This window comes from Phalacrocorax carbo, chromosome 7, assembly GCF_963921805.1.
Source record: "Phalacrocorax carbo chromosome 7, bPhaCar2.1, whole genome shotgun sequence".
NCBI lineage: Eukaryota > Metazoa > Chordata > Aves > Suliformes > Phalacrocoracidae > Phalacrocorax > Phalacrocorax carbo.
Window position 1 is genome coordinate 512,859 of NC_087519.1, and position 24,145 is coordinate 537,003.

The window sequence follows — 24,145 nt, forward strand, 5'->3', positions numbered from 1 at the left end:
CTCTGCAGCCAGAGCCGAGCCCCAGCCCTCCTGCTCTGCCCACTGACAGCTGGCCCCACCAAGCCCCAGTGCTGCCGCCTGGCTCCCCATCCCCAGGGAGCAAGGACTAGTGGCCCCTGCGCAGCCACGTGTCCCACCACAGCCCTTGGGATGGCTGGTGCCAGGAGGCAGGGCTGCTCCTGGTGCAGCAGGACCCTCCTGCCGTGCTGCAGCATGGGGCTGGGGGATCTCCTGGGCTTCCCAGTGGTGCTGGTGAGGTGACGGTGGTGGTGGCATGTGTGTCAGGAAGGGCGGGGGTCATGACTGCTTTGTGGCAGGCGTGAGAGGTTTTCCGTAAGCAGCCAGGTGCTGGCCGCATCAACACACGTCAGCAGCCCCTGAGGGGTACGAGGTTTCACAGGAAAGTCAAGGGCAGAGCTGGGAGTGATTGGCTTGCACAAGTTGCCCCTGCTCTGGCATCCAGCCACAGAAGATAAGACTTCTCTTGAAGTTGGGCAGAACTATGTCACAAACCACCGCAGCCACGTCTGCCATCCTGCGCCGCCTTCTCAAAAGAAAGGAAGAGGTTTTATCTTCCGCTAAGTCTGCTTGCGGGAATCGGCCTGCAGCACCCTGCGGCAGGGGGATTTGGGAAGGAGAGAGGCCAGAGCCATGCTTTAACCCAGCGCTTCTGAGTGCCAGCCTGGCCCTTACCGGGGCAGGTGCCCTCATGACCACACAGCGGAGGCCGTGTCGGACAAGGCCAGTGCCATGGGTGGGCAGCCAGGAAATCCCAAAGCAAGTGTGCTTTCCAGTCGGTGGGTCAGTGCTGGAGCATGATCCCAAAGGCAGCGCAGGGAATTATTTTCCTTTCAGTGTCATTGGTTTCGGGTTGGAAGATGTCCTCCTGGGAGGATCTAATTCAACAGGTCTTGGGGAGAGCAGACCCAATTCTGAGCAGCAGTACTGCACCTGGCCTGGGCCCAGCTCTGCTGGGATGGAGGGTTCCAGTGGCGGCCACAGAGGTCCTGAGGCTGGCACAAAGGCAGGCTCCCTCCTGGGGGACTCTCCTCTCACCCTGGCACCTCTGCAGGACAGAGTTGGGCAGATCCAGTCAGGTAACTGCGATCCTGCCGGGCTGCAGGTGGGGGGTGGATGCCCCAGGCATGGTGGGGTGGGTGGACCCAGCCCCTCGCAGTTGCTGGCCATCCCAGGCTCTGTTCTTGCTGTGACACTGGGGGAAGGCTCTCCCTGAAGCACCCTCTAGGAACTCTCTCAGACAACCCTGCTTCCACTGCCGAGCCCCAGGCAGAGCTGTGGGCTCTCTGCAGGGCCCCCCTCCTTCAGTGTGTCCTTGCAACAGCCGGGACAGCCCTGCTAGAGTGGGGCAGGGAGGAGGGATGGGGCGTGTGGTTGGACCCCAGTGCTGCAGGGCTCCCTTGGTGCCCTGTAGCTTGTGGTTTGCCTTTGCAGCCAAGGCATTAGTAGTTTTATAATCCTATAGCAACTGATGGTCCTCCCCAGCCTTGCCCAGGGATAAGCACGAGCTTGTTCGACTGTTTCTAGCCCTTACGCCCAGAGGACAATTAGAGCTCCTGCTCTGCATTTGTTCATCTGATGAGATATTAATCTTGAGGGTTATCACAGTGTGTTCCCACCTAACGAGTCCTGTGCCACCATGGCAAGGAGCAAGCTTCAACATATGACTTGGTAAAACAATTAGACACACCAATTTAAGGGAAGCTTGGGAGCTGCACACAAAGCACGTAATGTCCCGTTCAGGTGAAGCAAAACTAAAGACCTTGGCAAACGGGGAAATGTTTTGACAGCCTGGCTCGGTTCTGTGACCACAGGCATTGGAGAAGTGGCCCTCAGCCTGCGACATGTCTTCACTGCCCTGCGTACACTTGAAAGACACAGCCAAGCCGAAGAAACCAAATGCCGGCACTGCCTGAGCACAGCCATGGGGGACCCAGCCCTGAGGTCGCCCCCGGCAGGGCCCTGTGGTGCCCATCGCGGCGCAGGGTGCGCGGCGCTGTCATGGCTTTGCAGCTGCCCTTACCAGATCCCCTGGGGACAGAGCAGATGGGCTGCCAAGAGCTGGTGTGGCTGAGGGCAGCCCCAGCCCCCTCTCCCCAGCGCCGCAGCTCCTGATGTGTTGGCCCTGCAGCGGTATGGCAGTCGGCAGCTGGGCTGTGGCAGGGGCAGGGGGCACTTTGTGGGGCTGAGCCACCTCTTCCCAGGGTGGTGCAAGGCTGTGTGAGGCTGGCAGCCGCTGGTGGGAGTGAGGCCAGCGCCCAGCACAGGCCACTCTGCTCCTCAGCACTCTGCCAGCTTGCTGGTGAAACACTGTGCCTGCCAGGCTTTGGGCTAGCTTTGTGTGTCTGTATCTGTAAGCACCCGCGCGCATCCCACAGGCAAACTGAAGGGCCATGTGTGGGCTCCCTGCCCTGGTGTTTCCTGCACACATGTACTTGTGTTCCTGTGCGTGTCACTGGTGTGGGCCCCCCCGAGTGCCGCAGGCACCTTACAGTGCTTGGGCCAGGCAAGGATGTCCCTGCACCTGCACAGCTGCTGTTGTAGGGGGACAGGCAACGGCGGGGTGCGACGCAGCGCAGCCCAGGGCAGGGGCAGTGCTGTGGGTCGATACCTTGGCAGCATTACAGCTGCTGTTGACAGTCAGAGACAGATAAAGTTACAGAACCACTGCTGTTTGTGCCTGCAGCCATACCGCAGGGCAAGGTCAGGGTGTTCAGGCTGGGCCTTGAGTCCCCAGAGTGTGACCACAGTGAGATGTTGTGTCTGGGAGCGTGGCTATGAACAGAGCTTCTGGAGCTGGTGGAACCCTGCGGAGCGCAGCTCCCGACTGGGCCACGGCAGTCCCGGCTCCGGGGGCACCGCGGTCTTCCCAGGAGTCTGCCAGTAGAGTCCTGCGGGGAGGGAAGAGGAGGGGGAGGGCAGGGGAGGAGAGGGGCTGGGGAGACTCCAGTGAAAAGGGACTGCAGCCTGAGCTTTGGAACAGGGCATGGGAGGGGGGGCTGAGGAAATGCATCTGCAGCACAGTGGAGGGGCTGCGGGCTCGCCCTGTGCCAGCACAGGCATGGGGGCCAGAGTGGGTTGCTGTGCTCTAGGTAAACATTTCGTTATTAATTCGGTCCCTCTGGATGTCCTCTGCCTGCTGTTGCTGCCCGTTACTTGGTTTTCTCCGCTGTTTGCGAGGGCCCTCTGTCCTTCCTCCGCTGGTTCCCCTCTCACCGGTCTGCCTTCGTCCGCAGCACAGCTGCTGCTGGGGAGCGGCACTGCTGCTGCCCTGCTGTGTCCCCAAGCTCCCCGCAGGCTGGGGGTGCCTGCGGGCAGGGGTGCAGCCCTGTCGCTGCTCTGCCTCCCAGAAAGCTCGGGTAGATGGGCAGTTGCATCACCGTCGGAGCTTGTGCAATCTCTGCAACCCGAAAGCCAAAAATTGACCTGGTTTTTCCATGAAAGTAGGTTTCTGTTGATTGTTGTGTGCTGCTGAGCCACAACACGTAGTGTGCTTGGTACGGAGGAGCATGGGGGGGGGTGTCTCCCTCCAATCCCAGTGAGCAGATTGGCCCCTGTGCCTACAATGTGGGCTCCAGGGGATGCCACGGGACATCGCCTGGCAGGGCAGACCTCACGGGGAGCTGCTGGCTGGCTCATAGTAGGGCGCTGGTGGTGTGATGGTGCACTGGGAGTCGCTGTGCAGAGCAGCCTGCTCCTGGCCATGTCCTGGAGCATGACAATGCCTCCAGGTGATGGCCCCCATGTCAACTAAATGTCCAGGAAGAGGGTTCATGGTCCTCACAAACACGGCTGTGGTAGATGCTTCACCCCCTTTTGCTGCCCCGTAGGCAGCAGCCGAGGAGAGGGCTGCCAAGCAGCCCCGTAAGGTGTGCGGGGAACAGCAGCCATTCAGGTCTAGCCTGGCGGCCCTGCCCTCTGCTCTGTGCAGCTGTCCCCTGGCCCAGGGGGACTGCTGGAAAAGTAGATCCCATTCACATCTGTGGCTTCGACCCGCAGCCAGGTGCTCCCAGTTACAGGCGTTGTCTTTGGCAGGGGTGTGGGGTCAGCGTGCAGGTCCAATGCCAATAGTTTATGTAAGAGAGAGCTGCTTCCTGCCTGCCTGCGGCACTGAGATAAACTGCGGTGACAAGGGTCCTTTGTCAGCTCCTCTCTCCAGCGTGAGATGTCACAGGGGCCAGGTGCAACTACTTGTCACCTGCCTGGGCACGGCCGCCAGCGCCTAAGTGAGGCATCTGAGGATAAGGCACGCGGGTGGGGGCAGGGGGAGGCAAGCCTGCCTACTGCCTTCCCTCCCACCACTGGGCTGGGGTCTGGCTCAGGACCTGCCCCCAGCGCATGTATCCCCCATGTATCTCTGCGGGGCACTCCGAGCTCGGCTGCGCATCTGGGGGCTGCCAGGGCCAGCTCCTGCCAGGGCTGCGACGGTGTGGGGGTGAGTGCTGCAGGTCCATGGGGTGCCGGGGCCTCCCCTGGCCTACCCGGCATGACCGTGGCCCCAGAGGGTGGACCTGGGGTACCGCAGCCCCCATGGAGGGCAGTCCCCAGCAGTGGCTCTTGGGGCTGGACGCCGGGGTCAGCCTGGAGTTGCTGCCCCTGGGCGACGCTGCAGCCAGGTGTCTGCCCTGTGAAACTAACCCAGTTTAACAGAGAAACCTGCCCTGTGCCAGATTTTCTGGGCTGTTCTCAGCATCTCAGTTACCAAGGTGACTGTTTCCTGTGCGATCGCTAATGCTTCATGATCTCGATCATGATATCCAAGTGTCTTCCTTTTCTCTGTAAAGAGCTGTAGGACCCGCTTCTACCCAGGGCTGCCCGGACCCCTGCTGAGGTGCAGAGGATTCAGGTCAGTTTGGGTTCTGCTGCTTTCGCTTTTTGCTCTTGACCTGGCTTTTGCATTGCTCTTGACGTGGTCCCATGCATGTGAGGGACAAGAGTGTATTGTTTTTTATGAACGAGTGAAGCTGAGATGAGCTGCAATTCACTTCTCACCTTTTCTCCTTGGTGGAAGTCTTTCTCCTGAAACCTGAAACTGGGCTGATGGATTTTCCTTGTGTTGCTGCTTTCCAGACAGCTTCTCTGTCAGGCTCTGCCCAGGGCTGCAGTCCCTGCGATACGGACTTTGTGGGAAGGCCAGTGCTTGGTCCTGTCAACCTGGCTGAGGAGCCCCCTGCTCCGGTGGCTGCTGGAGCTGGAACGGGCTGGTCCGGGTAGGCTCGTGTCCCGCGAGCCCCATCTCACAGAGCTACCCACCATCCACTGTACTGGGTGTGTGGGGACGCGAGACGAGGCGTCTTCTGGGTGCCTTTCCCTGTGGGTGCCCTCGCACCCCTGGTTGGCGCCCGGGGCCCACGGCGGGTCTGGGCTCTCATGGGGCAGATCCAGGTCCCCTGCTTGGGTTGGCACGGGCAGCCCCCGGTGGGCACGGGCAGTCCCAGGTGGGCACCGGCAGTCCCAGGAAGGCATGGCTGGCCCCCGGTGGGTACGGGCAGTCCCGAGAGGGTATGGTCGGCTCCCGGTGGACACATGCCGGGATGGGGAAGAGGCCACGCTGTGCCCCGGGCCCTGCCCGGTGTCGGCGGAGGGCGGCTCTCCCCAGGCCGGGGAGCCCCGGTGCTCGCGGAGCCCGGGGCAGGGCTGCAGAGGTGCCCGGGGGGAGCCGAGGGGCCGGGGCCGGGCGCTGCGGCGGGGTGCGGAGCGCTCGGCGGCGGCGGGGCGGGCGGGGCGGGCGGCGGTGACGGCATCCGGCGGCGCCCGGCGGAGCGGCGGCCGTGCCGGGCCGGGCTGCGCCGGGCCGAGCCGAGCCGGGCCGGGCAGGGCCGCGCTGAGCCGAGCGGCGCCGGGCCGGGCCCAGCCGTGCGGGGCCGGTCGGTCGGTGCGGGGCCGGGCGCGGCGGGGCGGGGCGGCGCGGCGGGCGGCGCTGACAGCTGCTCGGCGTAAACAAGCGGCCCCGCCGGCCGCCCCGGCCGCCCCTGCCTGGGCCGGGCCCGGCTCCGGGGCGGGCGCTCCGGGCGCCCCGCGGCGTGACGCGGCGCCGCCGACAGACGGGCCCGGCCGCCGGCGGGACGGGAGCGCACAGGCCGCGCGGTAAGGGCGCGGGGGCGCGGCCGGCGGGGGCTCGACCCGCCGGCGCCGGCGGTTTGACAGCTGGGGCGGCCCCGGCCGGGCGGGACCGGGACGGCGGCGGGGCCGTTGGGCAGCCCCGGGCTCGGGGCGCCGCCGGCGGGGACGTGCGCGGCCCGGCGACCCCCGGGCGGGCGCTGCCGGGCGCCGGGGCCGAGCCCGTCTGCCCGGCGGCTCCCGGAGACGCGGGGCTGCGGCCGGAGCGGCCGCTGCGGGAAGCCGAGGGCGAGGAGGGAGCCAGGCCTCGTCCCGTGGCGCCCACGGGGCCAGTCCAGCCCGGCCGCTCACGCAGCCGCCCCTGGCTCCGCCGCTGGGGCCGCCCTGCGGGCGCGGGGAGGGCTGGCGTCTCGGCTCCGGCCCCGGGGTTGCCGTGGGGCAGCGGGGCTCGGCTCGCGGGGAGGCGCTGGTGTCCAGCAGCGTCGGGAGGGGTCGCGGCCGGCCGCTGCCCTGCCCGTGCCGGATTCGAGGCTGTGGGTGCGGAGCAGAGAGCACGGCCTGTGAGCTGGCGGGGACCTGCGTCCCCGCTCGCACCCCGCCGTGCCGGCTGGCCTGCAGCAGCCAGCGGCTGTCCCTCTGCCTCTCCTTCCTCCTCCTGCTCCCAGGGTATAAGGCCAGGGGTTTGCAGGCAGGACCGGGGCCTGCAGCAGGGCTGCCGGGGTCTAGCGGGGAGGGAGCCCGTCCAGCTGTCCTGAGGGAGCAGGCGAGGAGTGCTGGGGCTGTGGAGGGCCGGGCTCTGCACCCCGTGGAGGGGGCCCGTTGCAGCGTCGTCTCACGTGGAGCGGTCACCGCCGGGGAGCGGGGTGGCTGCTGGCTCTGGAACCAGCAAGGCGGAGGAGACTGCCCGGCTCAGGGACCTGGAGAGGGGGTGAGGTGCTGGCAGGAAGACTGGTGTGGCAGACAGTGTCCCCTTGTGCTGTGCTTGCTGCTCTCTCTGTTCACGCAATAGCTTTTTCACTTCCCTGGGGGCTCCAGGAACCTTTCCCACTGGAAACTGTGATTTGGGCCCTGGCACGATCTGGGAGACCTGGGGCTCCAGGCCAGCCTCCCGTGGGTGCTTGCGGCTCCGGGTGCCTCGGCAGGGTGGCCAAGCCCGCAGCCAGCTGAGGTCTCGTTGCTGAGGGGGAGCTGCAGCATGCCTGAATCACAGCACTGTCTGCGCTGCAGGCTGCAGCGGGGTCTCAGGCGGCTGCCAGGAGCTGCTTTCCTCCCCTGGCAGCGCCACAGGCTCCCTGCTCACTGGGGCCGTGGCTTGCCGGAGGGGGATGGGGCTCCTCTGGGCACTGCCGGTTCTCACCTTTCCCGCTGCCTCTGAAACATGACCAGATGTTTCAGGTCCCTGTGGAACTCTGTGCATGGAGCTCACACCAGCACTGTTGTGTCGTGGGCTCCTTTGCGCTGAGTGGGTCGCTCCCCGCTCTGCTCCCCAGCTGCCTTCCTAGCTTCTTGTGTTTGCCCTCCAATATAGTGCAAGCTGTCCCCAGGCATCCCTGCATGCAGGTCCCTAGGTGCAGGCTGGAAGTGACGGTGTGCCCCTTTTCCCGGTCCCTGTGCCAGTTTCCTTTTTGTTTTGGAGATGAGTCACACCGGTGTCACCATGTTGTGCTCCATAGGAAGGGCAGAGCTGAGCTGCTGTTGGTGACAGGCAGCACAGTGCTCGGCACTGCTACCAGGAGCTACCTGGTCGATTGCTGGCTGTGGAGGTGCTGGGGCCTGGGGCTCTGCTCTCCCTGGCTTTCCTCCATCCAGTTTTGCATTTAGGGAGGTCCCTCACACAGCATCTGGGGGCATCTCCTCCGATCTCCCCTTGGGACCGGAGAGGAAGGCTTCCCATCCTGGTTGCTCCCTGCTTCATGCCCAGATAGGCCCATCCTTGCTAGAGAAGGGGCTCCTGTCTGCTGCAGACCATGGTGACAGGACGCACGGCTTCCCTTACCTTGCTTCGCCTCTCCCTTCCTTCAGTGCCCTTTTTTCCCCCCCCCCCGTTTCATCTCCCATGTTTGTAAGCACAGAGCATAAGTACACATTGGGCAATAGGCAAGGTAAACAGTGGCTCTGGCTGGGGCAAGTGTGCTGGGGCACCCTGTGGAGCCAGCCGCCACCGTGGCTCCTCAGGCCCCCAGGTCCCATGTGGCTGTTCGTGAGCCATGGCAGACAGTGGGTGCTGTGTGCCGAGGCCCCCTTGCCCGGTGCCAGAGCCATGGCTTGGTCTGGCAGAGCCTGCCCTCCCCAGATTCGAGGAAAGGTGCCCTGGAGTCTGATCATTCTTCCGTCTCTCTGCAGATCGTGCTGTTCCTGCTGCCACCCTCCGGCCCGGCTGTTGCAGGCTCGTCCCCATGCTTGCTTGGGCTGAGCAGGGGCCAGTGGGGCAGAGAGGCCGGTGCATCTTGGGGCGCTGACGTAGGGAGGCTGCTGGACCCGCTGCTCCTGGGACCCTCCTGCTCCCCAGCTAGAGGAAACACGATACTCTGATGGATCTGAGGCCCTGCTCGCTGCTCCTGCTCTGGACTCTGGTGGTTGCCCTCACTCTCCTGGTCCAGGAGGTGCTGGCCCAGCGTATTTACACCAACACCTGGGCGGTACTTGTCCCCACAGGGCCCCAGGAGGCTGACAGGCTGGCCAGGAAGCATGGATTCCTCAATCTGGGCCCGGTAAGTCCCTCACTTCCCTCTCCCCACGGAAGCAGTGTCCTCTGCCAGCTCTGCTGCAGTCTAGGTGGGCACCAGGCTTGGCCCCGGAGCTGGCTCGGGGGCTGCTCTTTCTGGCAGCAGGGCCACTGCGTTTGTGCCTGTTCACTGCAGCCTTCCAGTGTCCGCTGTGTTGACTCAAGGGTGGTAATTAGCTGGATGGAGCCAGGGCCTCCCCCACCAGTGGGACAATCTGGTGGCATGGCGTGGTACGGCATGGCATGCTGTGCCTGCTGAAGGGGGAATGAGAAAAAGTCCACCCCAGTGCGAGAAAATTGGGAGTGCGTTGTTGGTGGAGGAGGGGAGGGCTCCCAGTTTCTGATGGTGTTCCCCACAGCAAGCTGACCCAGCACGGCATGGCCTCGGCTCACCTGGGGTGGCAGCAGCACCCCTGGGTGTCCCCAAAGCAGGCAGTCTGACAGCAGCAATGTGTCCTTGGCCCTGAGCTGCCCTTCATGGAAGGTGTGTCAGCAGGTCCCCACTCCTCTCGGCTTTCCCTGCCCTCAGCCAGTGGAGGGACGGGGCAGCACACATGGCTGTGCTGGGCCAGCGCCTGTGTCACCCCCTTGGCAGCAGGGTCAGAAGGGCAGGGGGACGATGAAGGAACCAGGGCCCCTTGTGTTCCCTGCAGTCCCAGCTGTTCCCAGCCTTGTCCCCAGTGCGAGGAGCTCCACGGCGCTCTCCTCCTGGCAGGGCCCAGCTCCCCTGTGTTCCTGGCCCCAGGCAGCCAGCTCCGCTTTCCCTGGCCAGCTGCGGGCTGGGTGTTTGTTGTAGCAAGGGTGCTCGCAGGACTGGCTCCCAAGTCATCGGCGAGAAAGCTGGGCCTTGGCCGAGAGCTGTGGGGCCAGCTAGGCCAATGGCTGGGTTCCTGCTTGCCAGCGCAGCGCTATGGGCAGGACACATCTCTGCTGCCAGGCTGCTTCTTGCAGGCCAGTGCTTCTCGATGCTGCTGTTGTAGTGTGATGCCAGCTGCCCTGTACTCTTGGCACAGGCTGATCTGTGGGGCAGTTCTCGGCCTTGTGCCGCGGGCAGGGTGCTGGCCCCTGGGCTGGCGGCAGGTGGGGGCTTTGCCAATGGGGCTGGCGCCAGCATGACTGCCATGACCAAGGTGGGGGGGCCAAGGGGATCCCATGGGAGGGGGTGCAGCAGGGCTGGCCCAGAAGGACACTCTGTGGCCCCCGTGCAGGCACGGGGAGCTGGACTGGCCCTGCTCTGGTGAGGTGAGGCTGGCGCTTGCAGAGCAGAGCCTCCATGGCTCTGCCAGCTCCCACTGAGCTGCCTGTGCGCCGGGGATCTGTTGCCCCAGGAGCAGGGCACTGCTGCTGGCTGGGCTGGCTCCGCAGAAAGGAAGCGAGGGGCAAAATCCCAGAGGAAATTGCACAACTCATGGCTGTGGTGTCAGGACCTTGCTGTGAGCAGCTGCTGGGGGTGGGCGGGGAAGGTGGCTGCCACTGGAGCCAGCGGGTGCCTTGTCCTGCTGCCTGAAAGGAGCCTTGTGTGGGGTGGTGGGTACACAGAGCTCTCAGGACAGGGAGCCCCAAGTCCTCCAGGGCTTGTGCCAGAGGAGGGAGATCTGTGGGGGCTGGGGCCAGGCCCACCAAGGGTGTCTGTGCTGTGGGGACAGTAGGATGGCCTCAGTCAGGTGTTGTCTGCATGGAAGCGCCTTAGAACCGATGTCAGGGCAAAGGCCATGTCAGGCCAGGGCTGCTGCTGTTGCAGAAGGGACCAGGGGAGTGGCCCAGGACATGTCCTGCTGGGCCGGGTCTCTGCCGAGACCCCTGGGACCAGGGGACTGGCTGAGGTGCCATCAGCCTGCTGCCAGCAGCGTTTCCCATCACACTGTGGTGCTGGGTCCCAGGGCCAGCTGCCGGGGCTGAGGGGCACCAGGCTCTGTGGCCATGTCCCCACTGGGCTGGGGGTACCCATCAGGCCCTGGGCTGCAGCGCAGAGCTGTGCAGGGTCCCGGAGCTTGGCAGGGAGCCCAGGCCTGTTTGGGGTCCGTGAGCCACGGAGGTTCTGTGCCAGCTCTACCTGGCAGCGTCCACCTTCTCCCTGCACTGCTCTGTGACTGGAGGCTGGCACCTTCCAGCTCTCCCAGCCCGCTGAGACGTGGGCTGCGGCAGCTTGGGCTGCAGCAGGACCTGCTGGTCTGGGCATGTCTTCTCCCATTCTGGAGCCCATCCTGGTGTCTGTGCTGTGGGATGAGGCTTGGCTGGCCTGGGTAGCCTGTTCCCACAGAGGGGCCATGGCAACCTGGTGAGAAGAGCAGGGCTGGAAGGAGCTGGGCTTTCCCTCCTGGGAGGTTTCAGGGCTGCTGTTCCTGGGGGTTGTGTGCCGCTGGGACAGGATGCAGCAGCCAGCCTGGAAGGGGGGGGACCGGGTGCTTCTGGCAGTGCCCCAGTGAGAGGCCCCCAGGGTCCTTATCTGAGAGGATCCTGGCCTCAGCGTGGGGTCTGGACACTGTCCTTGGAGGCGTGCTGTCCTGGCGTACTCCCTGTTCCACCGCTGCCTGCAGAGCTGGGGTGGGCGGGCAGTCCCCTGGGCCAGCAGTGCTTCCAGCAGAGAGGTGCCAGGAGCCGCATCTGGTGCCAGTGGCCTTGAAGGGGACCCAAAGGACGGTGCTGGCAAGGTGGGGGTCAGAGGGGAGGGGTGGATGCGGCAGTGAGGCAGGAGCGCAGTGGTTCACACTGCTGGGGCTGGTGCAGAGGAGGGGCACAGGCACTGCCTGCCCCAGCTGGGGATGGGGAGCACTGGGGAAGGGCCCCAGCTGCTGGTGCCAGCCTTGGGCTGCACTGGCAGGACAACGGGGATGAGCGGCCCCAGCAGCACCAGCCCAGGGAAGAGTGCCCTTACCTCCCATACTGCTGGGCTGCAGGTCCCCAGTAGCCCCTGCTGCTGTCCGGCATATCACCCTGCTCCCGGGGATGCGGGTGGGAGCGCGGGCAGTCCCCTCGCCCTGGGGCTGCCCAAGGTGGCCGCGAGCTGTGGCAGGAGGTTGGGGCAGGAGCGGTGAGCTGGCACTGCTCTCTGTGGGATCAGCGCTGCCCAGCCCAGGGACACACGGGGCTGGGGGTGGCTCTGCCCTTGCTGAGGACAGGGACTGTGGGGATTAGGGTGGAAGTGTGTGGGCTGGCCGGCTCCTGGCTGCCACCGCAATGTCTGTGCAGACCTAATCCGGTTGGATGACCAGGCAGAGCCGCGATCTGCTCGCAGGAACAATCGGAGCTCTGTCCTTACCCCTGGAGGGGGTGAGGAGGTGCTGGGGGAGGGCAGTGAGCCTGCAGCTCGCTTTCTCCTCTGCCAGCCTGGTGTGGAGCCTTTTTACCTCATCACCTCCCAAAATGCTCTGAGTTCCTGGGTGCCCCAGGCTGTACTGGGTGGATGCCATGTGCTGCGGGGAACAGGCCCGGGTCTGTCCCCAGTGACTCTGGTGGTGCTAGAGGCACGATGCTGCCCTAACAGACAGGGCTGCAGCTCTGCAGGCAGCTGTACCCCGCAGGGAAGGGTGCAGAGCTGCAGGCTGAGTCCTAGCCTTTCCTCCGCCAGCCCAGGGCAGGAGGAGTGCCTGGGTGCCACTGGCCCCACGTCACAAGCACCACACCTCAGGGAACCGGCATAGTCTGTGGCTTCCCTGGATAAGCCCGTTGGCACCGCGTGGGGTTGATTTGCACACTGCATTGTCCCCTGCTGCAAGCTTGCTCCCCTCCAAGGTCTGGGGGAGGTATGCAGAGAGTAGCAGGGTCCTGAGCTGGCAGCCAGGGGCTTTGCCTGCCCCTTCCATTGGGACTCACATGACTCCCCTGGTGATGGAGCCGTGGACACAAGTCCTGAAACCAGTGTTCAGCTTTTGCCATCCTGTGCCACTGGTGCTGGTCTGCCACGAGCCAAGTCCATGCCCTTTCCTGCCCACAAACCAGCTGGTGCACGGGGGTCTGTGCTGCGGGGGAAGCCCTGTGGAGCAGAGCCATTCCCCTTTGGCAGGCGGGGGCTTGGCCTACCGGCACATGGTTCCCCCCAAGCCGGGGTGGTGCAGGCTTGACTCCAGGGGCCAGGGTACACATCCCTCACCCCAAGGAGCATGGAGGGGCTTTGTGGTGAAGTGCATGACTTGGAAAGCCACAGCCCAGATTTGCTGCCCTGGGGCTGAGGGTGCTGGTCAACTGGGTGCACCTTTCCTCCCCTCCTCAGCTCCGGCTGGCTGTGTGGCTGGTCAGTGTGGCAGCACAATCTGCAGAGCTCTGATAAGCTTGTGGCGGGGGTTGTTAACTGCAACCAAACTGTTCTGCCGCAGCCTGGGGCAGCAGAGGACAAGATATCCTCTCCTTTGTGTTCCCAGAGCCCTTGCAGCCCAGCCCTACAGGTGATGGCACAGCCTGGGCAGCCAGATCCTGCCTGCGGCCGCTGCCCAGGCTTCACAGCTTCCAGTGGGGCAGAGTGGGTGCTCGGTCCCCTTCTTCCCAGTCCAGGCAGGCTGCTGGGCTGGGAGCCCCTGGGCAGCAGGGGTGGGGCCGCCGCAGTGCGGCCAGGCCAGCCTCCGGGACGTGCAGGAGGGGATAAGGAAATGACAGTGCTGGAGAGGGTTTGGGGTTTAAAAATAACCAGCTGGACGGCTGCATGGCCTCCTGGCCCAGCTGGACTGTGGTGGAGTCCTGTCCTGCCCCAGCCCCGGCTGAGCTGTCCCCGCATGCGTGGGAGCTGAGCCACAGCCAGGCAGCACGGCTCCTCAGGTGGTGGCTGTCCCCGCCTGGGGTCAGATGCCTGCGTGCCCTCTCGCTTTGCTCCACTGGAGCTGGCTGTGCCCCAAGGCAGAGGCCGGTGCTGGGCGGGTGCTCCGGTGGGGCACTGGCCTGCCTTGCCTGCGGAGAAGGGCTCTGTGAGTGGACTGTTGGGAAGAGCTGAGGCTGGCTCAGACTCTCCCTGCCCTGGCTGGGGCCACCTAGGGAGCAGGGTCTGGAGCCCCTCTGCTCGCCCCTCACCAGTAGCAGGAGGTGCTGGTTGGCTCAGGGAGAGGAGCAGCAGTTTTGTCTCCTGACATTGGTGCCTCTTCCAGGCTGGCTCTGAAAGGCCTCTCCCTCTATTCTGCTGCTTGTATGGGGCCTCCCTACCAGGGCAGCAGCTTTTTTGTATAACTAGGGACTTACTGCCATGCAGGGACACGTGGGAGGGAGAGGTGGGCAGAGGCCATGTCACTGTGACCCAGGGTTTCCCCTGCTGCCTTGTCAGCAGCTGCTGCAGCCTCTTGCAGGAGGTCCTGCACCGTGTACCAGCAGTTGCTCTGGAGTGGGTGGCCCAGCCTGCCCGTGGCTTGGGATTGCAGGTGGGGGGACAAGGAATCAGGGAGCCTGGGCTCTCATGTCCATCCTGCTCTTTTCTCTGTTACAGATCTTCGGTGACTATTACCACTTTCGGCACAGAGGCGTGGTGAAGCGTTCCCTCTCGCCCCACCAGCCCCGGCATAGCCGTTTGGCCAGGGAACCACAGGTACATTCAGCAGGGGGGCCCTGCCTGCCATCTGTGGGGTCCTGGCTTTGGTCCTGGGCATTTCTCACTGGCACGTGAGCCAGCACTGGGCACAGGACAGGGCTGAGCTGCCTTGAATCATCCCCTGGCATCAAGGCCCATGGCAGAGCCAGGTGGGGGCCCAGCACGTGGCTGGCAAGGGTAGGTGGTCGGCAGAGCTAGCGTCGCCGTCCTGTGGGCTGCTGTGATCCCAGGGCGCGGTGCAGCCTCGGCTCCCTGGAGGGCTTTCCGTCCTTGTACGCAGGGCAAGGTGTGCCGGGCAGTGCCAGTAGTGCCAGATCCCAGCGTGGCAGTGTGACAGGGCTGCTGTGATCTCTGGCCCCTGGCTCCAGCCCAGGCGCCTGGCACACTGGCAGTGCAGCGGGGCGTGCGGCGCGTCGTGGCGGCTGGCAGGCTCTCGGCAGCCTGCTGCTTGGCAGAGCTCTGCGCTCTGACCTGCCTGCTCCGCTGGAGCGGAGCCTGTCGTGGGACGCCCGGCGCTGCCACCCTGGCACAGCTGGGCAGGGGAGGCCAGGAGGGACACTCTGGGTGCTGCAGTAGCTCTGGTGGCGTCAGATGCTCTCCCAGCCCAGGCCTGGCTGTGAGCTCCCCAGGGAGAGCCCCTCTGGGCAGGCTGCTGGCTGGGGAGGAGGGGGCCCAGGGAGCTGCTGGCATGGGCATAAGATGCCGAGGGGGCAGGCAGGGACAGCAGGGGAGCCCCACGCCCTCTCTGTCCCCAGGTGCAGTGGCTGGAGCAGCAGGTGGCAAAGCGCAGGACCAAGCGAGACATTTTCATGGAGCCCACGGACCCCAAGTTCCCGCAGCAGTGGTACTTGGTGAGTGCCAGGCAGGGGCTGCACGCTGCCAGGCGAGGAGGGGAGCCACACAGTTGTGACAGCAAGTTCTGGGGATGCGGACGTGGCACACGAGGGACGGCTGTCAGGCAGCTGCTGCTGCCAGCCAGGCTGGCAGGGAGGTGGAAGGCGTGAGGCAGCTGCCCGGTGCTGTGTGTCCGGGGACGCCCCAGGGAAGTGGCTGTGCTCACAGAGCTCCAGCTCCCGGCTGGGGCGCTGGCAGGGCTGGGAGAGCCTGGGGCTGGACTAGACAGGAGCAACCCGTTGCCTGGCCCACAAACAGGGTCCGCACCTATCCCTGTCTGCATCATCGAGCTCGGGCAAAGGCTGATCTCTGCAAACAGAGCTGTGTTTATGGGGCCCAAGCACAGTCTGGGGCTCTCCTTTCGGAACCATGCCCAGCCCTCTGTGCCCAGGTCCCCTGTGGCTTCCTCATCCTCACGCCGCGGTAGAGCAGGGTGAAGGCTGCCTCTTGCCCGTGCTTATAGCCGGGCCTGGGAGGGGTCCGGGCACACCCCTGCTGCAGTGCCAGCAACTGGGTGCAGCTCCTATTGCCAGGGCTTTTCTCGGCAGTATAACACGAACCAGCGGGACCTGAATGTGCGTCAGGCCTGGGAGCAGGGCTACACGGGCAAGGGCATCGTGGTTTCCATCCTGGATGATGGCATCGAGAAGAACCACCCTGACCTGGAGAGCAACTATGTAAGTGTGGGGTGATGCTGCAGTGTGGTGTGCCATGGGAGCCTGTCCAGGCAGCTGCGTCTGCTCAGTGCAGTCCTGAAGCTGTGTGGCTCAGGGCTTGTGCATGCTGCAGTGGGATTTGGAGGAAAGCGATGGAGGTGGGACTGGAGACTGCCCCCTGCTCAGCCCAGCTTCAGGGATGTGGAGCACAAGCATGGCCCCATGGGGTGGACCTTGGTGGGCAAGGTAGACAGTCTCTAACTGCCATGTCTGTCTTCCAGGATCCAGGGGCGAGCTTTGATGTCAATGACCAGGACCCAGACCCGCAGCCCCGTTACACGCAGATGAACGACAACAGGTGAGGCAGGAGGCAGAGACAAGGGCGGTAGAGCCCAGCCACAGCAGAGACTCAGTGGCAGCACCAGCCCTCAGGGACTGCTGGAGGGTGCAGGGGTGACAGCATGCTTCTACCCTATGGAGAAACCCCCTGCTTCCCTTTCTGATGTGAGCAGCATCCTTTGGGGCTGCCCAGTGCCAGTGCAGGCTGTTCAATGCCCCCTGCTCCAGAGCAGGACGGTAGACAGAGGTGCCCTGTGGGGCCTTTGGCTGCCCACTTTGGGGGGGATGGGAGGCAGCCTGGGCGCTGGTCCCACCAGCTGCGGCTGGTGCCCAGCCCCATGCTCCTTGCACTCCCTCTGAGCACGCTTGATCCTGTTTTGACTGCAGACACGGCACACGCTGCGCCGGGGAAGTTGCTGCCGTGGCAAACAACGGGATCTGCGGTGTCGGCGTGGCTTACAATGCCAGGATTGGAGGTGGGTGCCACCCTGCCCGGCACCGAGAGCAAAGCCTGTGCTGGGCTCCGTGGGTGCCTCGCGGCCAGAGGAGCGGGCTGTGCCAGGGGTCTCGGTGCTGCTGGCCAGGGTAGCCCTGTGACAGCCCGCGGCACAGGGTGGCAGCAGCGGATGGAGGGCTCTCGCCAGTGGCACCACTGCCTGGCAGCGTGTGGCCGCCCTGCCCCGTCCAGTTGCCTGTGACGTCTGCTCTCTGGCCCTAGGCGTGCGCATGCTGGATGGGGAGGTGACTGATGCTGTGGAGGCCCATTCCCTGGGCCTCAATCCCAACCACATCCACATCTACAGTGCCAGCTGGGGCCCCGAGGACGATGGCAAGACTGTGGACGGCCCGGCCCGGCTGGCGGAGGAGGCTTTCTTACGAGGGGTCAGCCAGGTGAGCAGGAGAGTTTGCTGGGAGAGTGTCGGCTGAGCTCCTGCCCCTTCCCCAGGTCTCCCTTCCTCTGCCTGCTCTGGTTGTTGTCCCAGTCCTCCCTTGATGAGCTGTCTTCCAGCCCATTGCAAGGATCAGGCTCTGTTGGTTTTTCCTGTTCTTCCTGCAGGATGGCTCTGAGTCAGGGCTCCTCCCATGCAGGGTGCTTATCTCACCTTTCTGAGCATCCCTGTCCTCCCTGCTGGAAGGGCTCCTGCACAGCCCCATGCTGAGATGGTCTCTCCCAGCTCTCCAAACCCCTGTGCTGGTTCCTGCTTCGTTTCATGCCAGCCACTCGCCCTTGCTTCCTCCGTCTGTCCTTCCCCTGCTGACCCCATGTGCCGTCAGTGCAGCCTGTGCCTTGGCGTGGCCGTGGTACAGCCTGTGTGGTTCAGCTGTGCCCCATGTTCCGCCTGGGATTCCCCACTTAGGGAGATGCGCGTGCTATGCAAGGCATGCTGGCAGACCTGCCCCGCTGTGCCACGCCAGCTCTGTCACACAGGCTGTGAGCTGAGCCGTGGCTTTTGGGTGCTGAGCAGCTGGTGGGGACTGCTCTGCCGAGCTCCCGCAGCACTGCTAGGCAGCTGCAAATCCCGCCCAGGCAGAGTCAGCCTGGGTGATTTCCGAGTGGAAAAAGACATCAGTTCTTGGAGTCTGGGCAGTAGGGCCTCCTGCTGCCCAGTGCTTACCTGTTGGGGCAGCCTCTGCAGAGCTGCCTCAGCATCTCCACAGGCATGGCAGTGGTGAGGGATGGGGGTACCAGGTGCCCAGTCCAGGAGGCTGACTGGTGGCATCCCACTGTCCCCTGGTGTCCCACCTGCATCTGCTCAGTCTTTCCTGCTCAGGCTGCAAGAGCCCTGGGGCCAGCACTGTCCCCTCGTCTCGGCTCCAGCCTGGGGCTTCCTGCCCTGCAGCAGCGTGGGTGATGCCAGTGCTGGCCCCCACCCTGCCTCTCTTACTAGGGCCGCGGGGGGCTGGGCTCCATCTTCGTCTGGGCATCTGGGAATGGAGGCCGAGAGCACGACAGCTGCAACTGTGACGGTTACACCAATAGCATCTACACGCTGTCCATCAGCAGCACCACGCAGTATGGTAACGTGCCCTGGTACAGCGAGGCCTGCTCCTCCACCCTCGCCACCACCTACAGCAGTGGCAACCAGAACGAGAAGCAGATCGTGAGTCAGGGCTGTTGGTGTTTGCAGGCCAGGGGGCTCAGGGGGGTGGGATGTGCCATGAGCTGCAGCCACCACGGGCATCCCTCTGGGAGCCGAGCAGGCTGCAGTGCTGGGAGCAGGGCTGGCCCTCCTGCCCTCTGGGTTGCTCCCAGGGCTCCACCTCGTAAGTAAAGGGCTTCTGGAGAGAAGCTTGTGAGCTGCTCCAGGAGCAGGGGCTCTGCCCCGCCTCCCGTGGCCACGCGAGTCCCCGAGCCAGCTCCTGGACTTGGCTGGTGCGTGCAGCACCTCCTACCCTGGCACTCCTCCTTGCAGGTGACGACTGACCTCAGACAGAAATGCACTGAATCGCACACAGGGACGTCAGCCTCAGCGCCCCTGGCTGCCGGCATCATAGCCCTCGCCCTGGAAGCCAAGTAAGGGCAAGCACAGAGTGGGCTGGGCTGGGGTGGATGTACAAGCCCTGTGAGGCAGCAGCACCCAGGCATGGACCTGGCTGCGGCTGGGGGGATCTGGGCGCCGGTGCCTGAATCCTGTGTCTCCCCGCAGCAAGAACCTGACGTGGCGGGACATGCAGCACCTGGTGGTGCAGACGTCAAAGCCAGCTCACCTCAACGCCAACGACTGGGTCACCAATGGTGTCGGCCGCAAAGGTACAAGGATGGACCTGGGTTTCCCATTCCCACAAGTACCGCTAGCCTGGGGGCGCTGGGGCAGAGCACCCCGGCAGCCCTGTGGGGCAAAGGAGGCACGAGGCCCCAGTGAGCCATGCAGCATGGCCAGGGACCCCCGGGAGTGGCACTGACCCCCTCTCTGTCCACAGTCAGCCACTCCTATGGCTATGGCCTGCTGGATGCTGGGGCCATGGTGAGCCTGGCCAAGAACTGGACCACAGTGGGACCTCAGAGGAAGTGCGTCATCGATGTCCTCACGGAGCCGAAGTAAGGGCTGGTGAGCCCAGCAGGGCATCGCCCAGCGTCCGCCCTGCGCACAGCCCCGTGCAGGAGGCTGGGCCGTTCTGGGTCCAGGGTGGGGAGTGGGGAGGATCTCTGGGGCTGAACTGCCCCTGAGACCCTGGACCGTCCTCCTGCGAGAGCTTGGGGAGAGGTGGGAAAGCCGCCTCCGGCTGTCCAGCGCTGACATTGACCACTGAGCCTGCCTGCTCCTGCTGGGGCTGGGCTGGGTGTGGCAGGGGTGCGGGCAGGCTGGGGCGCTGCGGTTTGGGAGCAGCCAGCACGAGTCATCCCCAGACAGAGGGGCTTTTCAGGGGTCAGACAGAAGCTCCTTTTACTCCCACTTGGCTGCCGCCACCGCAGTGCAGTATGTGCTGAGTCTCATGTGTGGCCAGGGTGCTCCCCGGGGGCTTTCAGGGTGTTTGGGGGAGGCATCCCTGGGCATGGAGGAAGCCAGGGCTAGGCCCTGCCTCTGCCTGCCGACATGCCCCTGTCCCCTGGGACCCAGCCCTGCCTGTCCAGAGCAGGCACTCCTTGTGACTGGCATCCTGTGCTGGCACCAGGGCCGGTGCCGTGGGCGGCTGCAGGGGGGACGGCCACACACGAGCAGTGGCATGGGGATGGCTGTGCCCGTCCCGTCCCTGGCCATGCAGGGTGGAGCCAGCCCTGTGGCGGGCGAAGAAAGGGCCCATTCAGGGCTGGCAGAGCGCGGCGGCTGGGGAGGCGGCGCCGGGCAGTGCAAGCTCGGCAGAGCAAGCACCCCCTGCGCCTGGGAACTGGGGCAGGCCCATGTGGGCAAGGCAGGGCACTGCCCGGGCCGTCTGCTCCCTCTCCCCTGTCTGGGGATGGAGAGGAGGCACCAGACACTGCGGGACTGCCTCAGGCTCCAGCTGCCCCGGGGCACTGCACCCAGTTCCTGGGGCATCCACGAAGCCCCACAGCAGGGAGTGCGGGCCAGGGTGCCCTGTTGTGTGCCCCTGGGCTGGGACTGAGATCCCTTTTGCCTGTCCTTTGCAGGGACATCGGGAAGCGTCTAGAGGTACGGCGGAAGGTGGACGCCTGCCTGGGGAAAGCCAACTACATCAGCCGGCTGGAGCACGTGCAGGCCAGGCTGACGCTGTCCTACAACCGGCGGGGGGACTTGGCCATCCACCTCATCAGTCCCATGGGCACCCGCTCCACCCTCCTGGCTGCCAGGTAGGTGCTGGGCTACCAGGTGCCCCGCAGCAGCCCCAGGCCTGGGCTGGCACAAGTGGGTTTGTGGGATGCTGGCACCCACCTCTTACCCCGCCTCGCCCAGGCCCCACGACTTCTCAGCCGACGGCTTCAACGACTGGGCCTTCATGACGACGCACTCGTGGGACGAAGACCCCTCTGGGGAATGGGTGCTGGAGATCGAGAACACCAGTGATGCCAACAACTATGGTAGGGCTGGGCTGGCCTTGCCCCAACCGCTGCCTCCCTCTGAGCCCAGGGTGGGAGTGGGAGCAGTGCAGGCACCCAGTGCTCTCCCCCAGTGCCTATGAGCTGAGGCACCAGTGACACCTCAGATGCTGGGGAGAGGCCGGATGGAGCTGGGTGTGTGGGGAGGGGCTGCAGCTGCTCTGGGGCGGTGGGTTCCGGAGCAGCAGGTGCCCCAGGTGCCAGCTGGCCTGGCCACCCCACCCCACCCCACCCCACCCCACCCTGTGGGCAGCCCTGCAAAGGGGCATGGTCCCATGTCAGGTGCTCTTCCACATGCTGGGCACAGCCGTGCTGTCCCTGACAGCCTGCGGCAGGGACCAGTGCAAGCCCTGCCCCATGCCTGTCCCAAGTGCCGGTGGCCCTGCGGGCACATTGGTGCCTGTGGCCCCTGGCCGGCGGCTCCGTCCTCACCCCGTGTCATTGCAGGCACGCTGACCAAGTTCACGCTTGTGCTGTATGGGACAGCTACCGACTCCCCCAGCCTCTCCAACCAACTGGAGAGCAGTGGCTGCAAGACCCTGACCCCCAGCCAGACCTGCGTGGGTGAGTGTGGGGCTGGCAGGGAGGGGAAGGGGGTACAGGGTGCAGGCGGTCCCCCTGCCTGCGCTGACCCTGCCTTTCCCGCAGTCTGTGAGGAGGGGTACTACCTGCACCAGAAGAGCTGCCTGAAGCGCTGCCCTCCCGGCTTTGCGCCCGGCGTCCAGAGTACGCACTACAACCTGGAGAACAGCGTGGAGCCCATTGCGCCCCACCTCTGCCTGCCCTGCCACCCCTCCTGCGCCACCTGCGTGGGGCCCAGCCCCAACCAGTGCCTGACCTGCCCTGCGCACTCCCACTTCAGCAGCCTGGACCTCTCCTGCTCCCACCAGACGCAGAGCAGCCGCGCGTCCCCTGCCCTGACAGATGGCGAGGGGCTGGCCGAGGCCCCCTCTCCAGCCAACCTGCCCATCCTCATTGCCAGCCTCAGCTGTGTCTTCATTGTCGTCATCTTCGTCACCATCTTTTTGGTGCTGCAGGCGCGCTCAGGCTTCAGTCTGCGGGGCGTGAAGGTCTATGCCCTGGACAGTGGGATCATCTCCTACAAGGGGCTTCCCTCTGACATCTGGCAGGAGGAGGGCCCCTCTGAGTCGGACGGTGAGGAGTATGAGGCCCACAACGAGAGGACTGCCTTCATCAGAGACCAAAGTGCCCTTTGATGAGCCCTCCTGCCCCTCCCTCCTCCCTGCCCAGCACCGCAGGGCCGGGGCAGGCGAGGCTGAGGGGCCCTGGACTCTGCCCCCGTTCCCTTCCTGCACCACAGCAGCCCGGGGCTCCCCACCGGCACCGTCCCTCAGCCCTGGCCGAGGCTGCCGGGCCGGCCCTGCCGGTACCGTCCCCAGCTCGGCACCGTCCCAGTCTTGCACCATCTCTCTTGGCCCAATGTCCATTCTGTACCCTATGCTGGGGTGTCTGATGGCACTGGGGCCCCTGCCGCTCACTGGCCCTGCACTGGCAGCCATGTCCCATGCCCCAGGCGGGCAGCTGCTGCTGGGGGTCGTGCAAGTCTCCCAGGGTGGGCAGTGTGTGGGGTTTCTGGGCCCTGGGTTGTCATTGCTCAGGCTGGGCTGGGCAGGGCAGGGCAGGGGCCACTCTTCTCTGAGCCAAGACATGCTCTGCCCCACCAGGGCTGAGCCCAGCCCACGGCACGGCATCCCCCTGCCCCTGCTGCCATCGGCACTTGCCGGGCCTCTGCCTGCATCCCTGGCTCAGCCTCCTGCGTCCCGGCTCCCCGCCACCTCCTGAGGGGCCTGTCTGCCTCTACCCGTGCCCTTTAACAGCAATAATGGCCAGGCCTCAGCCCCTGCTGCCTGCTTGCCTGCTGCCTGCCTGTCCCACCACGGCTGCGGCTGCGTGCAGTGTGGACAGGAGCCCCCCCTGCACTGGAGAGCAGGGGGCAGGGCAGCGCCTTCCCTTGTGCCCAAGGCTCAGCCCCACAGCGTGGGCAGGGACCCTCTCGCACAGACCCTGCTCTGCGGGGCTGCCCCTGGCCCCCTCATGTTTTGCCCCTGGGCAGGGCTGTGCGCACTGCTGCCCCGGGGCAGTCAGGCAGTGCTGGCGCCTGCGCTGCCTCGGCTCTGCCTGCACCCTGCCTGTGCTGGGCAGAGCCCGGCGTCCCTGCAGCCCCAGCGACCCCTGCCCCCCGACGTGCCTTGCCCCCACTTGGTGACAATCCGTTCTGCTCCCCTGCTGGAGCCCCCTCCCGGCGCCGCCTGCCCTCGCTGCCCCTTCCCCGCAGGCTGGGGGCCGGTGCTGCGAGCCCTTTCACCGTCCACCGTCGCACACCGGGGCCGTGGCACGGGCTCCCACCCCGTGCCAGCACCAGCCCCTACTGCCGCGGACGGAGCCGCCGGCCAGGGGCCACAGGACTATTTTTCTATAATAACTTTTTGGTGCACAGTATTTTTTTCTTGTAATTTAATCAGCCGGGAGCTGCCTCCTGAGCCTGTTTTTAATTTAATGGATGTGGATATAACGCTAGAGAGACTGAGTTATTAAATGTTCAGAACTATGCAAACCAGCTCCACTGCCTGTGCTCTGTGTGCTGTGACTGCGGGTGGCCTCGGCCGGGACGGGCAGCCTGTCCCCAGGGGTGGGAGGGCGCAGGGCCTGAGGGCGCCTGGATCCGCTCTGCGGCTGTAGGAGGGGGCTTGGGGCCCTGCCTGCAGCCCTGCCTGCAGCTGGGGCACTGGCACCGTGCTGGGGTGCGTGGCTGCTCTGCTCTGCAGGCAGGGAGCCCTGGCTGCGGCACTGCCGGCTGTAGCGTGGCTGCTGGAGCCTGTAGGGCCGGGTCCCCCTCGGCCAGCACAGAGCTGCCCCCCTGGGAGGTAAAGAGCCCCCCCCAGAGCCAGGGGCTCCCCTGCTAGGGCTGCAGGCAGGACCCAGTGTGGGGCAGGGCCTGCTATCTGAGCTTGGGTGTGGGGACTCGGCACCCAGGCAGGGACTGGCCCCCTCACCTGAGTAATGGGAAGCAGCTGCTTATTGGGAACCCACATAGAGAGGAGCTAATTTGGGGACCCGCTGTGGTGAGTGGAGGCGGGGGCAAAAGGCTGGGGGGACTAGCCCCCCTTTCCCACAGCAGGCAGGTTGAACCCCTCCACCTCAGCCTGGGAACCAGCTGAGCTCACACGCTGCAGCCTCCGTGTCCAGCACCGCCCTGCAGCCAGACCACGATACTCACAGGGCAGCCCCAAGGCAGGGGTGGTTGGGCTGGACCCGGGACCTGTTCACACCGAGGCCAAGCCCCAGGCAGAGCCCACACCAACCCCACCGAGCCCGCTGCAGGGTCCTGGCCCGCCCCCCCCAGGAGGGTCTGTCGGGGATGCACTTGCTCACAGAGGCAGCTCCTCTCTGCAGAGCCCCTTCGCCTTGCTCCACCTGTGGCCACAGCAGCT

At 65.2% G+C, this 24,145-nt stretch overlaps 1 protein-coding gene across 2 annotated transcripts; it reads left to right on the top strand.

Moving 5' to 3' along the window:
- Positions 1-5,798: 5,798 nt before the first annotated feature.
- FURIN (furin, paired basic amino acid cleaving enzyme) lies at positions 5,799-23,271 on the top strand. 2 transcript variants are annotated; one of them, XM_064455912.1, is made up of 16 exons: positions 5,799-6,105; positions 8,422-8,789; positions 14,208-14,306; positions 15,065-15,160; positions 15,752-15,880; positions 16,141-16,217; positions 16,586-16,674; positions 16,917-17,089; positions 18,088-18,300; positions 18,613-18,713; positions 18,847-18,950; positions 19,121-19,238; positions 20,268-20,447; positions 20,551-20,675; positions 21,141-21,257; positions 21,342-23,271. In XM_064455912.1, the coding sequence occupies exons 2-16, from the start codon at positions 8,610-8,612 to the stop codon at positions 21,908-21,910; spliced, it is 2,370 nt and encodes a 789-aa protein (XP_064311982.1). In that variant the 5' UTR covers positions 5,799-6,105; positions 8,422-8,609; the 3' UTR covers positions 21,911-23,271. The 2 variants fall into 2 exon arrangements, with proteins under 2 accessions (XP_064311982.1, XP_064311983.1); XM_064455913.1 differs by lacking the exon at positions 5,799-6,105 and adding an exon at positions 6,841-7,006.
- Positions 23,272-24,145: the final 874 nt, after the last annotated feature.

Bases quoted from the DNA above. Each gene is read 5' to 3' on its own strand.
- FURIN (XM_064455912.1), top strand. From the start codon at position 8,610: ATGGATCTGAGGCCCTGCTCGCTGCTCCTGCTCTGGACTCTGGTGGTT. The intron at 15,161-15,751 runs GTGAGTGCCAGG...TTTTCTCGGCAG, and splicing joins TCCCGCAGCAGTGGTACTTG to TATAACACGAACCAGCGGGA. The intron at 15,881-16,140 runs GTAAGTGTGGGG...TCTGTCTTCCAG, and splicing joins CTGACCTGGAGAGCAACTAT to GATCCAGGGGCGAGCTTTGA.